Source organism: Aedes albopictus, chromosome 2 (genome assembly GCF_035046485.1).
Source record: "Aedes albopictus strain Foshan chromosome 2, AalbF5, whole genome shotgun sequence".
NCBI classification, from domain to species: Eukaryota; Metazoa; Arthropoda; class Insecta; order Diptera; family Culicidae; genus Aedes; species Aedes albopictus.
The window spans coordinates 311,900,684-311,915,697 of NC_085137.1; the positions used below are offsets into that span (position 1 = coordinate 311,900,684).

General features: G+C 42.7%; 1 protein-coding gene across 1 annotated transcript; it reads right to left on the minus strand.

Annotated features, from left to right (window-relative positions):
• Positions 1-12,490: 12,490 nt before the first annotated feature.
• On the minus strand, positions 12,491-14,511 carry LOC134287162 (uncharacterized). The gene is made up of 2 exons (XM_062848826.1): positions 12,658-14,511; positions 12,491-12,591 (listed from the first exon to the last, which is right to left on the minus strand). The coding sequence occupies exon 1, from the start codon at positions 14,427-14,429 to the stop codon at positions 12,900-12,902; it is 1,530 nt and encodes a 509-aa protein (XP_062704810.1). The 5' UTR covers positions 14,430-14,511; the 3' UTR covers positions 12,491-12,591; positions 12,658-12,899.
• Positions 14,512-15,014: the final 503 nt, after the last annotated feature.

The following is a 15,014-nucleotide window of genomic DNA, read 5'->3' on the forward strand; positions in this document are numbered from 1 at the left end:
CACCCCCTCTAAGGGGTGAGATTGGGTCAATTTTCAATCATTTGTAGTTTACTAAGCAATTCATATAACGTGATACTTTCTTGCTAAACTATCATTACCACATAGAAGAGTATACATACCAAATAAAAAGTTATTCCGACTTCAATTGCATTTGTTATTTAACAAACAATCTTTGAGTATCATTTTTTGACCCATTCTCACCCCCAACGACGGTACGTAAACAAATTTACTTATGCGTTTGTACGAGTTAGTTGACTTAGGTAGGGGAACTGCGGCCATAACGCCCATAGGGGGCAAGATGCCCCACCCTTGTTTTAGGCAAACCACGTTTTTTTATACTTTTTTCGAATGGAATCGTTAAAATAAGAATAAAAATGCTTCCTAACATTTGAGTTTACACATTTTTACCATAAAAATTGTACAAAAATACCAAAAAAAAAATGCTTTTTGTTACTTTCGATGTAATTTTGACCTGTCAAATTTTTGCACTTTTTAAAATAATTTTCAAGAAATTTCTTCTCGCTATCCCCATACATTATTTTGCACACTTCCATTATTTGTGTTTCAGGCGAAAAAAGTATCTAATTTGACTCTTATTAGTTTTTAACAAGGGTTCAAACTTCGAAGGCATGTGTGGGGTAAAATGCCCACCCCTAGTTAATTACATTCAAATAGCCATTTAGATCCAAATTTTGGCATAAATTGTGCAGTACACCAATAAGGACCCAACAATAGCACATGTGCATCATAAATAAGTTCACTAATCACACATCCGTGGGACATTTAATCGAAATTGTTGATAAAACAGCTTATTATGCATTCAAAAGGAATTGACCCATAATTACAGGTGATCCATAATTATGTACATAATGGCTGTACACTGTTCACGAACAATAAAACTTGACAGTCAACCGTGCACGCAAGTATATGTGGACAATTTGGCATCCTGGCGTTAGCTGTAGCTAGTGGCGCGTTTTACCCCGCATTAAAACTAAAATGCTGAAAATCAAACATTTTTTCAAATTTGAATTTTTGAGTAGTAAAACATAAAACTGGTTTATGGTTTCTTCCATTTGGAAGGAAACATGTTGGTGCTTCATGTTAGTGCCAAAAAAATGTGTATTATAAAGTGTTTCGTGGTTAAAATTTGACTCTTCCTTAACGTGGGCGTCTTACCCCCAGTTCCCCTACACCGTTTTGTGCGAATACGAATGTTATTTTGTGAGTCTGCTTGTATTTATGATTATGCGATTCAGTTTTGTTCGTCGGAAAATCAACATTAAAACGTCGTTTATTGCGATGAATTTCACACTTTGGTTGTACTTATGGTTTACATTTATGTGATTGTGAGGTATATGCATTTTTTGCGAGTTCTGGTTGTCTGGGCTGTAAAGTAACTTTGTCAAGAAACCCTGGAGGAATGACTGCAAGAATTCCATGAGAATAGGAATAGGAGGAACTCGTTGGAGAATCTCATAAGGAATCACTGGAAGAATTGTTTGTCGAAACCCTGGAATTCCGTAAGTACTCTCGTAAAGAAACCCTGTATCCTGTATGAAATCCTGAACCAGTGTCGCGAACGTTTTGTACGCTTCTGCGTTTGTTGACGTTCCAAATCAAAATATATAAATTCAAAAAAATCAACATTTCTCCATGATACCCTTCTCTGAACCACTGTGAGCTCATTGGTTTTTTGTTGGGCTGTAGATCACCCTCGGCCCGATGCAGCTGTGGATTATATGAACCGCCAAATTCGACTCTGTGGGATATTCTCGGGATGATCTGTGGGCCAAAGCAAAAGCAAATATTGCAACCTTGGCAGATTGCATTATGAATGTCTCGCGGTGTTGGCGGTCCACTTCCAGTCAACATGGACCCGCAGTCGAACGAGAGCAAGATAATGCTTTAAGCAAATAATATTTCCCCAAGGGAACGGGGATGATGCGACGACGTGTGCGCGGTACCGTTTTGCGAGACGAGTGCTGATTGGTTTTTCGGCGCGGATTCCGCACCGATCGTCGTCACATTGCATTGCGCTGGACAGGCGCGCGGACGAGTAGACGATGAGCAAATTGATTTAAGCTGTTGCGCTCCAAGGCGAAAAGTGGGATGATATGTGTAGGTTAGTTTAAGTGGATACCCGTTGGACATGTTTCCATAAGGGACCGCCATACGATGGTCGGTGATTTGTTTTAATGCTGCTTATATTGAATTAGTGTGTGGCTTATCTCGTCAAAGAGATGATAATGATGGGGCAGGTGGTTTTTAGGAAAATTGATTCTTGTTAGGTTAAGTAGATTGAATCTGAAGTATGGTAAGCTTTAATAATAGTTTTAGGAAGAATACTTCATCATGAATACCACAAGAAGAGTGATGAAAAGTGGAAGCACGGTTTGTTGTAGGTAGTAACATAGCAGAAATCGCCCTAACGTGGCAACTTTATAACCTTGTAAAAGGCGTGGCGAGAGGAATTTGGTCAAAACATGACAGATGCAGTACCTACAGTTTCTGGCGTATCTCCAAATTGTTCTACTTATTACGACACAATATCCGTTTTTAGATATGTAAGCGCAAATAAGGCGCTATCCATAAACTACGTAGACTTTTTTCTGCCATCTCAGACTCCCCTCACCGCACGTAGACTTTTGTTCATTAAAAATTTTCGAAATTTGTATGTAGCGTAGACCTTGGCCAGACCCCATCCCCTCTAAGAGTCTACGTAGTTTATGAACTGGCCCTAATCTTAATAGAAAACTGAGAATTCGTTCTAAAAACATACCCAAAAGTAGGAAAAGGGACGTCTACATCCTAAAAAAGTTAATACAATCTCCAACATGTATTGTAGACAGTACATAATCGTTAAGAGCAGAAGCTGCCAACTGCTCCGATACTTCATTAGTTATTGATTATGACAGTCATTCTACACCTCGTGATTACCACCGCATGCTTAGGCGCAATAATGATGCGTTAACCAATCAAATGCTTGCCTCTCTCCATCCGCATAGATACTCCCATCACTGGCACTGAAGGCAAACTCCAATCACCGCCCAACATCATAAATGGGCACCACAGTCTGGGAAACAATTTTTCATGCCAAATGTCTTGTCACTATTGATTCCGCTCTTTCGAACTTCTTAAAGTCATCGTGCGCGGTCGTGCTCAACGCGCTGCTGCTGGTCTGCCGCCTCTGACTCGCAGGGCACGCGCGACGGGCAAAAGTTTACCACTTTCCCACAGCATGCCTATGGCTACTGCCAACGCCAAGGAGCAGCCTCAACCTTACCCGAGAGGGTGGGTGGGCCTAACCAGTCCCGGTTGGTCGGCCGAATCGTGCCCGGCCCACTCGTGAACACGCTCCGCCAGTCACACGACACGAGGCCCCGGCTAGATTATAGTCATTGGTCGGATGGTGGCTGGTTGGCGCAACTCGATAATCTGAGACCTCTAACCGAGTTGAACCGGCACGGGAAGAAGGGGCACACGATAATCATGATTTGCAGGCGGGAAGGCATTTAATCTCTTTACGAAAAATACAAACTGGGCAGCTCGGTAGGTACTGCGGTGTCATCCTCCAAGCACTTCTGGAGCAACATTTGAAAAGGGCATACAAGCATTGGTAAACAATGACTTCACACGTCGCTCCTGAGCCCCCTCAGCTTATTAGCAAAAACTAAGACCGTTATCAGATAGAGCAAACATCGATCTTTCAGATAACGGTGTTCATTTGCGAGGGCGGGCTGCTGTTATGCCCTATGGAGCGTTTTAGAAAAAAGACACAAGACCTCTTGGGCCCTTTTCAAATGTTGCTCCAGACTTCTTCTATTTCTGGGGCTGTTCGGAGCAGATTTTTATGAGTAGCAATTGCTCCTGCCTCCAGTGTATTGGGCTCACCACGTGGGAAAGCAACTAATGGGATAGCGTAAAGCAGAAATGGCAGTAATTTAATGGAGTGAAATGTTTATTATGACTTTAGACAGCGCAGTTTAGATGAGGGTTAAACTCGAATCCAATTCGGAGCAAGCCGGGTGCGAGCATGGAAGACATGTATCAGAATAAGTAGTATATGGTTACAGGAAATATGTGCGAACTTAAAACTTCAACTGCCGTGAATCGCAAGTCTGTTACTTTTTCATAAAACATGTGGAGCCTCGTAGCCGTGCGGTTAGGGTCACCAAGCTTATAATCGCACCATGCTATGAGGTGAGGGTTCGATTCCCGCTTCGGGCGTTGAAACTTTTCGTGAGAATAGTTTCTTCCCCGTTTCCACAGGTGCATGCTCCGTTGTCCGTTGTCTAATGTTAAGTTTAAAACAGTCTGTACAGCCGAAAGCTGAAGACGTTGTCCGTGTCTTTTAAAAACATTAGTTGATGCTGTTTATTATCTCTTTGAATGATTTTTGGAGAAAATACGAGGCTTTTCGAACTAAAATATGGAATGGAGTCGAAGAATCATTTATTTTGAAGGATTTATATTGAACCAATATTGAACAAGTTAGGTATAGAAATGTAAATCACGAAGGACGTATGGACGATCTACCGCTAGTGGAAGTTTTTTTTTTCTCCGGAACCCAGTCGGATGTTTTCGAAAAATTTACTTAAATTTGGACACTGTTGTCGCCTAACTGAGCCGTGCTTGTTTTTCTTTATAACTCTAGATAAGGCTGACACAAATTTCGATTTTCTCTTGTGTCACTCCCCCCCTCGGAAATTTTTTGTCGAAATTTCAAATTTTGAGGGGGGGACAATCGAAGCCCCTCAAGTGCGTTACATGGCGTCCGAGGGGCTTTGAGGGGGATTTTGAAGGCATTTCAGGACGTTTCAGAACATTTTTTGCGAGATTAAGAGGCATTACGAAAGCGTTACGGAGGAGTTTTCTGGGGGTTTGGAGCCCTCAGGTGCGTTACATGGGGTCCGAGGGGGTCTAAGAGGTATTTTGGAAGCTTTTCAGGACGTTTCAGAGCCTTTTCGGTGAGATTCAAAGGCGTTACGGAAGCGTTACGGAGGAGTTTTCAAGGGGTTCGGAGCTTCTCAGGTGCGTTACGTGGGGTCACTGTGGGTTTAAGGGGGATTTTTGTGGCATTTCAGGAAGTTTCTGAGCAGACTCTGAAATACCTTAAAACGCCCCTCAAACGTCTTGCAACGCTCTTGAAAGGCTTCTGAGATCCCTTGAATTTCCCCTAAAGCCCTTTGGAACGCCCCTGAAACCCACTTAATACTATTGGAATACCCCAGAATTCCCCGTAATCCCATGAAAACACCAAAAAATTTTGACAGAACACCCTTAAAAGGCTCCTCAAATTCCTCGAAACAATCCCTTAAAACGCCCCTGAAGGCCCTTAGAACCCCCTTTTTGGGCTCTCTTAGCCCCATCACAACTGCCCAGGAGCAAGACCTGTTCTCGCGAACTAGATCCTCTAATTAAAGCCCAAACTTAATTTATGCATAACTTTCCCTCTTTTTATGCATTTTTTAATTTATGCACATTTTTAATTTATGCAGTCCCAGCCATGTGCATAAAAGGAGGTTCCAGTGCTAAAACCTCTTTTTATGCATGTTTTTTTTATGCACTTTTAATTTATGCACCTTTTTTTATGCCCTGCATAAAAAGAGGGAGAGCTACTCAGAACCAATATTATGCATAAGAATATTTAATAATGACAGGAACTATTGCAACGGCGACCGGGGGGTGTATACAGATGAGAGCAAAGGAAGGTTACAGGTTCGTTTTTGGGTGTTTCCGAAGGTCTCATGTGCGTTACATGGGCTCCGAGTGGGTCCTCAGGGGATTTCGGAGTCATTTCAGGAGTCTCAGAGCATTTTAGGCTGGTTTCAAAGCCGTTATGGAGGCGTTTTTAGGGGTTTTGGTTTAGGAGGACATTTCAAGATGTTCCAGATCATTTTCGGCGTGATTCAGAGGCGTTACGGAAGCGTTACGGAGGAGTTTTCAGGGTGTTCGGAGCTTCTCAGGTGCGTTACATGGGGTCCGAGGGGGTTTAAGGGGGATTTCGGAGGCATTTCATAATGTTTCAGATCATTTTCGGCGTGATTCAGAGGCGTTACGGAAGCGTTACGGAGGAGTTTTCAGGGTGTTCGGAGCTTCTCAGGTGCGTTACATGGGGTCCGAGGGGGTTTAAGGGGGATTTCGGAGGCATTTCATAATGTTTCAGATCATTTTCGGCGTGATTCAGAGGCGTTACGGAAGCGTTACGGAGGAGTTTCCGGGGTGTTCGGAGCCTCTCAGGTGCGTTACATGGGGTCCGAGGGGGTTTAAGGGGGATTTCGGAGGCATTTCAAAATGTTTTAGAGCATTTTCGGCGTGATTCAGAAGCGTTACGGAAGCGTTACGGAGGATTTTTCAAGGTGTTTAGAGCCTCTCAGGTGCGTTACATGGGGTCCGAGGGGGCTTAATCGGGATTTCGGAGGCATTTCAAAATGTTTAAGAGCATTTTCTGCGTGATTCAGAGGCGTTACGGAAGCGTTACGGAGGAGTTTTCGTGGTGTTCGGAGCCTCTCAGGTGCGTTACATGGGCTCCGAGGGGGTTTAAGGGGGATTTTGGAGGCATTTTAAGACGTTTCAGAGCATTTTCGGCGGGATGCAGAGGCGTTACTTATGCGTTACGGAAGAGTTTTCGGGGTGTTTGGAGCTTCTCAGGTGCGTTACATGGGGTCCGAGGGGGTTTAAGGGGGATTTTGGAGGCATTTGAAAATGTTTCAGACCATTTTCGGCGTGATTCAGAGGCGTTACGGAAGCGTTACGGAGGAGTTTTCGGGGTGTTCGGAGCCTCTCAGGTGCGTTACATGGGGTCCGAGGGGGTTTAAGGGGGATTTCGGAGGCATTTTAAGACGTTTCAGAGCATTTTCGGCGGGATGCAGAGGCGTTACTTATGCGTTACGAGGAGTTTTCGTGGGGTTCGGAGCCTCTCAGGTGCGTTACATGGGGTCCGAGGGGATTTAAGGGGGATTTCGGAGGCATTTCAAGACGTTTCAGAGCATTTTCGGCGGGATGCAGAGGCGTTACTTAAGCGTTACGAGGAGTTTTCGTGGGGTTCGGAGCCTCTCAGGTGCGTTACATGGGGTCCGAGGGGGTTTAAGGGGGATTTCGGAGGTATTTCAAGACGTTTCAGAGCATTTTCGGTGGGATACAGAGGCGTTACTTAAGCGTTACGAGGAGTTTTCGTGGGGTTCGGAGCCTCTCAGGTGCGTTACATGGGGTCCGAGGGGGCTTAAGGGGGATTTTGGAGGCATTTCAAGACGTTTCAGAGCATTTTCGGCGGGATGCAGAGGCGTTACTTAAGCGTTACGAGGAGTTTTCGTGGGGTTCGGAGCCTCTCAGGTGCGTTACATGGGGTCCGAGGGGGGTTAAGGGGGATTTTGGAGGCATTTCAAGACGTTTCAGAGCATTTTCGGGGGATTCAGAGGCGTTACGGTAGCGTTACGGAGAAGTTCTATGGGGTTTCAAAGCCTCTCAGGTGCGTTACATGGGGTCGCGGGGGGGTTTAAGGGGGATTTTTGAGGCATTTCAGGAAGTTTTAGAACAGACTCTGAAATACCTTAAATCGCCCCTCAAACCTCATGCAACGCCCTTTAAAGTCTCCTGAGATCCCTTGAATAGCCCCTAAAGCCCCTTGGAACGCCTCTGAAACCCACTTAATACTATTGAAATACCCCAGAATTCGCCGTAATCCCATGAAAACACCAAAAAATCTTGACAGAACACCCTTGTAAGGCTCCTCAAACCCCCCGAAACAACCCCTTAAAACGCCCCTGAAGCCCCTTGGAACCCCCTTTTTGGGCTCTCTGGGAACATTCTGAAAACCCCCTTAGCCTCACCTCATCTGCCCATGAGCAAGATCTGTTCTCGCAAACTAGATTTTCTAATTGAAGCCCAAACTTAATTTATGCATAAATTTCCCTCTTTTTATGCACATTTTTAATTTATGCACATTTTTAATTTATGCAGTCCCAGCCATGTGCATAAAAAGAGGTTCCAGTGTATAACCTTTTAATTTTCACCAAACAACCAAACCATGAGGAACGTGATATTTTAAATCACACGCTGCAGCCATCGCGATCGATCGTCGTCCTCGTCGTCGGCCCCGTACCTACATACACAATGCACTCTCTGCAGCAGCACTGCACACACTTGTCGTGGCTTTATCTGCAATCATTAGGCGTCGTTAACGAGGTGATTTATTACGATCTCATCCACATCGCCCCTAGAAATGCGGCTGAATGTTGTGGCACAACTAGGCAGAGTCACACATGCGGGGGTCCATGGGTAGGTGAAGAGTCAACCAGCACGCTTTGGAAACCTTTTCCAGTACGGATGAGATTTCAGAAGCGGCGTGCAAACGGTGGGTGGACTCCCTGCTGGAAGAAAGCAGGGTTGTATTGTGGCATTTCAAGGCTATGATTCAGAATTGTTGAGAATACTGTGTGTACTTTCTAGAAGGTTAACGTCAATTAAGTTCATTAATGTCATGTAACATTAATTTCATGATACAAAACGAAGTCAACGGTTGCTTGCACTATACCCGGTTTGACCGTAGCTATCTAACCTCGGAAACGCCAAAAGCCTCACCTAGTCCTTTTTGGCCAGAGCAATCAGGCAGCTGTTCTAATGGACAAAAGTCCGAGAGCCGCAAGTATGTACAGGCCAAAAATTGTGCCTCTAGAATATTTAAATTCGTATAACTTGGTAAGTTTATTCCTTTATATTGTTTTGGTGCCTGAACGTTGACCAAACGTATTCAATGAACGTGACCCTTCCACTGACAACACTCCAATTCCCGTGGAACCTACGCCTGAGAGGACGTAGAAGTATCCTCGTCTTTTTTGTGTCCAACTAATCTTCCTTTTCAGTCCTATCCCTCAGCTGTCGCAAGGACGTGGTCAGGACAGCTTCCGGCCGTTGGAAGACTGCGTCAATCTTGTCTTAGAGTCACTGTGCTTTAGTATCGGATGGGCAGCACCCATAATAAGAAATGTACAAATGGTCAAATTCTCTACACGTTCAAATACATCAAAGAGGTATTTGAATTAAACCCTGATCCCAGACTTGTTGCCTCCAAGAGACCGTGTGCCACCTTCGTCCCAACACGCGGTCACACAAATTGGACGTACATTTGTGGTTCCCACAGAAAACCTCATCCTTCTACCGACTGGCAATGGACGGGCGAGAGGCACGAAAATAAAAACGAGCAGCCCTCGGTCTAGCTCTTGTCGGTTGCCTCGTTTCGTATGTAAGGCATCGCTCCGAACTCGGTGTGTACGACATGCATGTAGCATAAGAAATTGAATAAATTACTATCAAATCGTTTAATCTATTAGCCGGACTTAATGATGAAGTGAGACGTCAGGCCGCGTGTGGATACGTGCTGCTATGCGCCTTCCAAGCTCTATCGTTACGACTCCGTCCGTAGGATGCACATCAGCAGACCACACGATACCTAGTAGATATGTGTCGGTACGCTTCGGGTGTGACAACGATGGATGAGTTCAGTTTACGCCATACCCGGTGGGAATCATCTGTCTAGATTCTAGGAGCAATGCGACGTTTTCCAGGATGAGTGAAGGGTACATGTACTAATTATAGATGCAATATGTCCGCAATAACGATTAAAAACGGCAGGTATCGTATCACGGTGTTGTAAACTTCCAGATAGTAGATCGAAGGTTTCAGTTCCTAATACTTAAAACCAATATCCTTTAAACCTTAATGATCCTTTATGCAAACTGGATTTGTGACGTAGAATGACGTAGAAATGTTAACGTTTATCTCAGGTGGAAGATACACAACTAATTAGCAAAACCAAAAAAACTTGAAGTGAGTGAACCTGTTTGGTTCGAATCGGTTAACAACACCTGTTCAAACGACATCAATTTAAAATCAAACTTTCCGAACGGGATACTCGCTAAGACGAAGAAAAGTAGAGCAAATCTTAGAAAAATCCGATTCTACATAATTTTATCTTATGTCACGAAAGTAATCCCCAACACTTTTACCCAGACAGCATCGTGATCGAATATCGACACCAATGACGGATTTATTATTGTGGAACCAATAAACTTGTTCAAATGTGCCCTTACTCTTCAATAAATCAATCACAATGCTACTCTCGTGTGCACGCTGCGCTGGCTGCTTCTCTTGCAATAACCGGTAAACAATCCGTTGCTACAAGCATTCCTACTAACCTGCTGCCAATGTTGTACTAATCGATCGCGGCTAGACATTAGTGAGCAAAGGTAACGCTGGTGGCTAGGCGGATCTGAACCTGATCCAATTTGCATTACTAAACGAGAGTATGTAGAACATATGTCTAGCATGAACCCGTTAGTCACCCGTCCGCATGAGGCTCTCTGAACATTGCACCAGCTTCTCGTGTTGTGAGCGTGACCGCGATAGACAAAATCATCTGTGTTTGAAGGTCGAAGACTTTTTCAGTTCTTCATCGTGGTAGCCGTAAATCATTCGATTAATAAAATAAGCATTCTTTAATCAGCTTTCAAATATAATTATTTATTTTGTCGATTTTGGGTAACATTTATATTTTTTACCACGTCACACGCGTCAAAAACGATCGTTGCATATCATTCCAGATGAAGCTACGCCGAGATCCTGAAGAAAGTTGCACCCGTCGATGAATCATACAACATCCACTCGTACTTGTCTCTCGATAATCAATTCTCCAACGCTGATATTGGGCACGGGGTTTCCTTTATTTTCAAGGGTGAAACGAGGAAGCAGATAAGACTCAATAGGCCCTAAAAAAAACCTCGCAATTTGGCCTGCAGCAGTGACCCACTATGGCAAAATATAAGAGTGTTAGGAAAGACGCAAAACGTCTTCCCGAGATTCCCCCCGGTTTCTTTCGAAATCCGTCTTAAATTCGTCAAAGGATTTCTCCTGGATTTCTTGTAAAACATTAACTCGAAATTCTCCTGGAATGTATTGTAGTAAACGAAAGACGGTTTTACAAAATCCACGTCTATCCGCCACAACGTTAGCTACCAGGATAATCGTCTTCTCCCAACTCGAGTTCACGAAGCTTTTTCCTTTCCGCTGAACTCGTTTCAGCTTCGTTCCGAAAAAGCACTACTACAAACGAAACAAGTACCGCAATCCACGAGCTACTCGTTTGCCTCCCTTCATCACATCCTCCGCCGCCGCGATGCTGCCCGTCGGCTCCGAGTGCTCCGACCGAGAAACTTCGAGTCCTCGTTTCGATGCAGTCGATCAAAGCTATTGTTCGTTTTTCGACCGTCTCGCATTTAGGGGTGCTCAAACACGATGAATTTCCAGTTTATACACACAAGATAATATTCAATAATTTGATTCTTTATTTACATCCAAACTACTACTATACCCACTACAATATTCCTCTTCTCTACTCTACAAAATAAAAAGTTACATAATAAACATTTTGACATTTGGCTATGATACAAGATATATAAAAAATCTTATTAAAATCATAGTAGATAGAAAAAATAGTCGCAGTGATAAGAAAATAAGTAACAGTTGAAATTGCATCCGAGAACAATCCTACCAGTCCTATCTAAAAACTTAACAAATTTCTTCCTCATGCAATTCAAATCGAACCAATCGAAATCCAAAATGAATTAAAATCTAATCTAAATCCTATTCCAATCGAATCCTTTCAAGTTCGATTCCAAACCCATAATCAAATTCAATCCCAATCAAACCCATGTCTAATCTATTCCCAAATCAAATTCAAATCCAATCAAAATTCAATCCTTGTTAAAATCGAATCCAATCCCAATACAATCCCAATCAAATCCAAACCAAATCCCATCCGAATCCATAAAAATCCATCACTAATCAAATCGAATTCAGACCCAAATCGTATCTCATCAAAACCCAATTCTAGCTCAAACGCAAATCCAAATCAAATACAAATCCAACCAAATCAAGTAAAAATCAATATCAAACCAAATCCAATCCAAATCACAATCTAATCCAAATCTAATCCAAATTCAACACAAACTAAACTTAATTTCGATCCAATCCCTATTCAACCAAATCCCAATCCAATTTCGATTCAAATCCTATCCAAATTCAATCCAAATTTAATTTTATTCCAATTCTAGATCAATTCAAATCTAATCCGAAACAAATCCAAATTCATTCCATGTCCAATCAAAATCCAAATTCAAATCCAATCAAAATCTTATCCGAATCCAATCCAAATCCAAAATAAATCTAATCCAATCCAATCCATATACAATCTGAATCCATTTCATATGCAACTGAATCCAAATCTAATCAACAGTCAATTCAAATCTAATTCATTCCATATCATATCCAACTCCAATAAAAATTCAATACAAATTCGATCCAAATCCAATTCAATTCCTATCTACATCCAATTCAAGTTAAATTTTAATCCAATTCCAATTCAATTCAAATACAATCCGAAACCAATCCAAATTCAATCCAATCTAAAATCAATCCATGTCCAATCAAAATCCAACTGGGAGGATTTTCGGCGTGGCAGTCGCAATTGCAATCAAACGATCAGATATTCTCCTTCATCCGACGTTTCGATGTGTATTACATCTTCTTCAGGGAATTCTATGTTTGAGACAAGATAATTATACTATATATACTTAACATTAAACAATGGAAAAAGAGGCTTACAGGGGTGTTAATCGCTTTCGTTTTGAAAGGCTTTGTGGAAGCATAATCCGTCCGAAAAACTATTTAAAAACGTTGGAATCGACTCTGAAATACACATAGAATCAGTAACATTCTTCAGCATATTTTTGAATTAATTAAGTACTCTTGAACACCAGTTATGTTTTTGCCGAATTCGGTTCGCACTTCTAACAACACTACTAACGGCCAATTTGTTTAAGCTAAGTGGTGAATATGTGTGGAACCTAAGTGGGGACAACATGGTTGGATTCGTTTTGGTAGCTATTGGGTATTTCTGTTATTGTTGCTGTGTTCGTTACTTCAGATCGCTTTGTGTGGAGTGTATGGAAAATGCCTGCATACATTGAACTAAGACATTCGATGTCTGATCTCTTGTTGATGGTGTTTGGAGTGTTTAGAATATGACAAACCTCGAGAATAGGAAGAGCTGTTTGCCTTCTGTGTTGATCTAAGATCTGTGTTTTTTCTAAATTGAACCGATGTTGTTCGTCAATGCTATGTTGCAGAAGTGCCGTTTTTTCCCTCAACCGTTCTATTTCAAATTTCGTCGTTGGACTGTCGCTGTTGCTGGTCACTAGTTCTTCAAGCTGGTTTATGGTTGAACGATGTCCGCTGATGCGTTTCTTCAGTTGGGTTGTCGTTAACCCTACATATCTGGCTGCACAATCATTGCAAGGTATACGGTAGATGACGTTGTTCCGCATCTCTGGGGGTATGACGTCCTTCGTGTTGGTGTATAGTCGTTTGGTGGTTTTCTCGTATCGTGCCGCAAGAACAACATTTGGTAGTGCAGCTTTGAGTGACTTACTCAAACGTTGTGTTAGGTCGTTTACAAACAGCATAGATTTATAGACGACTTGAGTCTCATCTGAGGGAGGAGTATTCGTTCTTCGAGCAATTCCTCTATTCAGCAAACGGTGTCGCAGGGGTGCTGGATAGTGATTTAACTTAAGGATGACGTCTATCGTATTATCCGCCGCCTCGTTGGATAGATTTGTGGTGAATTCACGTACTCTTCGCATAAAGTTGTTGACCGTGTTCATTTTGAGATGTAGTGGGTGAGCCGACAGAAAGTCCAACAGACGACCGGATGACATAGGTTTACTGTACCATTCAGTACGAATTGTTTGATCCTGTTGACGGACTAAGACCATGTCCAGGAAGGGGAGTCTGCCATTCTCTTCCATTTCGTATGTGAACTGTATATTTTCATTAAAACTGTTGAAAACGTTCATCACCTCTACTACCTTGTCTGGTGGTAGTGCTAGGACCAGATCGTCCACATACTTCTTTATGAGAGGTATGGGAAAGTTTAGACGGCTCACCACATTATCCAGGAGGGATTCCATCACCAGGTCTGCAATAATGGGGGACAGCGGACTGCCCATTGCTGTGCCGAAGATCTGTTTGTAGTAATTTCCTCTGTATGAGAAATAACTACACTCGAGACAGAAATTAACGATCTCGAGGAACAGGTCCAGGTTGATTTGCGTATGCTTTTTGATTTCCTCCCATCTCTCTATGATGATTCCGGGTATCATGTCACGCGGGATGCACGTGAAAAGTGAGATGACATCGAACGATACCAGAATGTGGTTTTCTGGTAAACGAACGGAATTGATAAAGGTGCAGAAAGAGAACGAATCACGGATGTTATAGTTGCTGTTGATCGACGATTGCAAAATCCGACCGACGTATTTGGATAGCATATACGTGGGTGCACCAATGTTGGATACCACCGGACGAAGTGGCATGTTCGGCTTGTGTACTTTTGGTAACCCGTATATTCTCGGACATTGGGCTGTATTGGTCTTAAGCTGGAAAGCTGTTTTTGCGTCAATCAGCTCCAGATTCCAATGTTTCGTCCAGCGGTTTGTTCAGATTCCTACGTTGTGTGATTTCTCCCGGGGGACTCGAGGAAGACGAACTACTTCTCTGCTACGATTTACGTTTTATTGCGCACCACAGAGAGGCAGTGCTCCTGCTCTGTGGTGTTTCTATTGCTTACAACCCCTGTAAGCCTCTTTTTCCATTGTTTAATGTTAAGTATATATAGTATAATTATCTTGTCTCAAACATAGAATTCCCTGATGAAGATGTAATACACATCGAAACGTCGGATGAAGGAGAATATCTGATCGTTTGATTGCAATTGCGACTGCCACGCCGAAAATCCTCCCAGGTGTCCAGATACCTCAGTCGAAAGCTGCCTCAAAATCCAACTTAAATTCAAATCACATCCAATCAAAATCTCATCCGAATCCAATCCTAATCCAAAATAAATCTAAACCAATCCAATCCATATACAATCCAGAATCAAATCATATCCAACTGTAATC

What these genes read in the sequence shown, in the direction of transcription:
- LOC134287162 (XM_062848826.1), bottom strand. Translation starts at nt 14,429, where the DNA reads ATGCCACTTCGTCCGGTGGTATCCAACATTGGTGCACCCACGTATATG.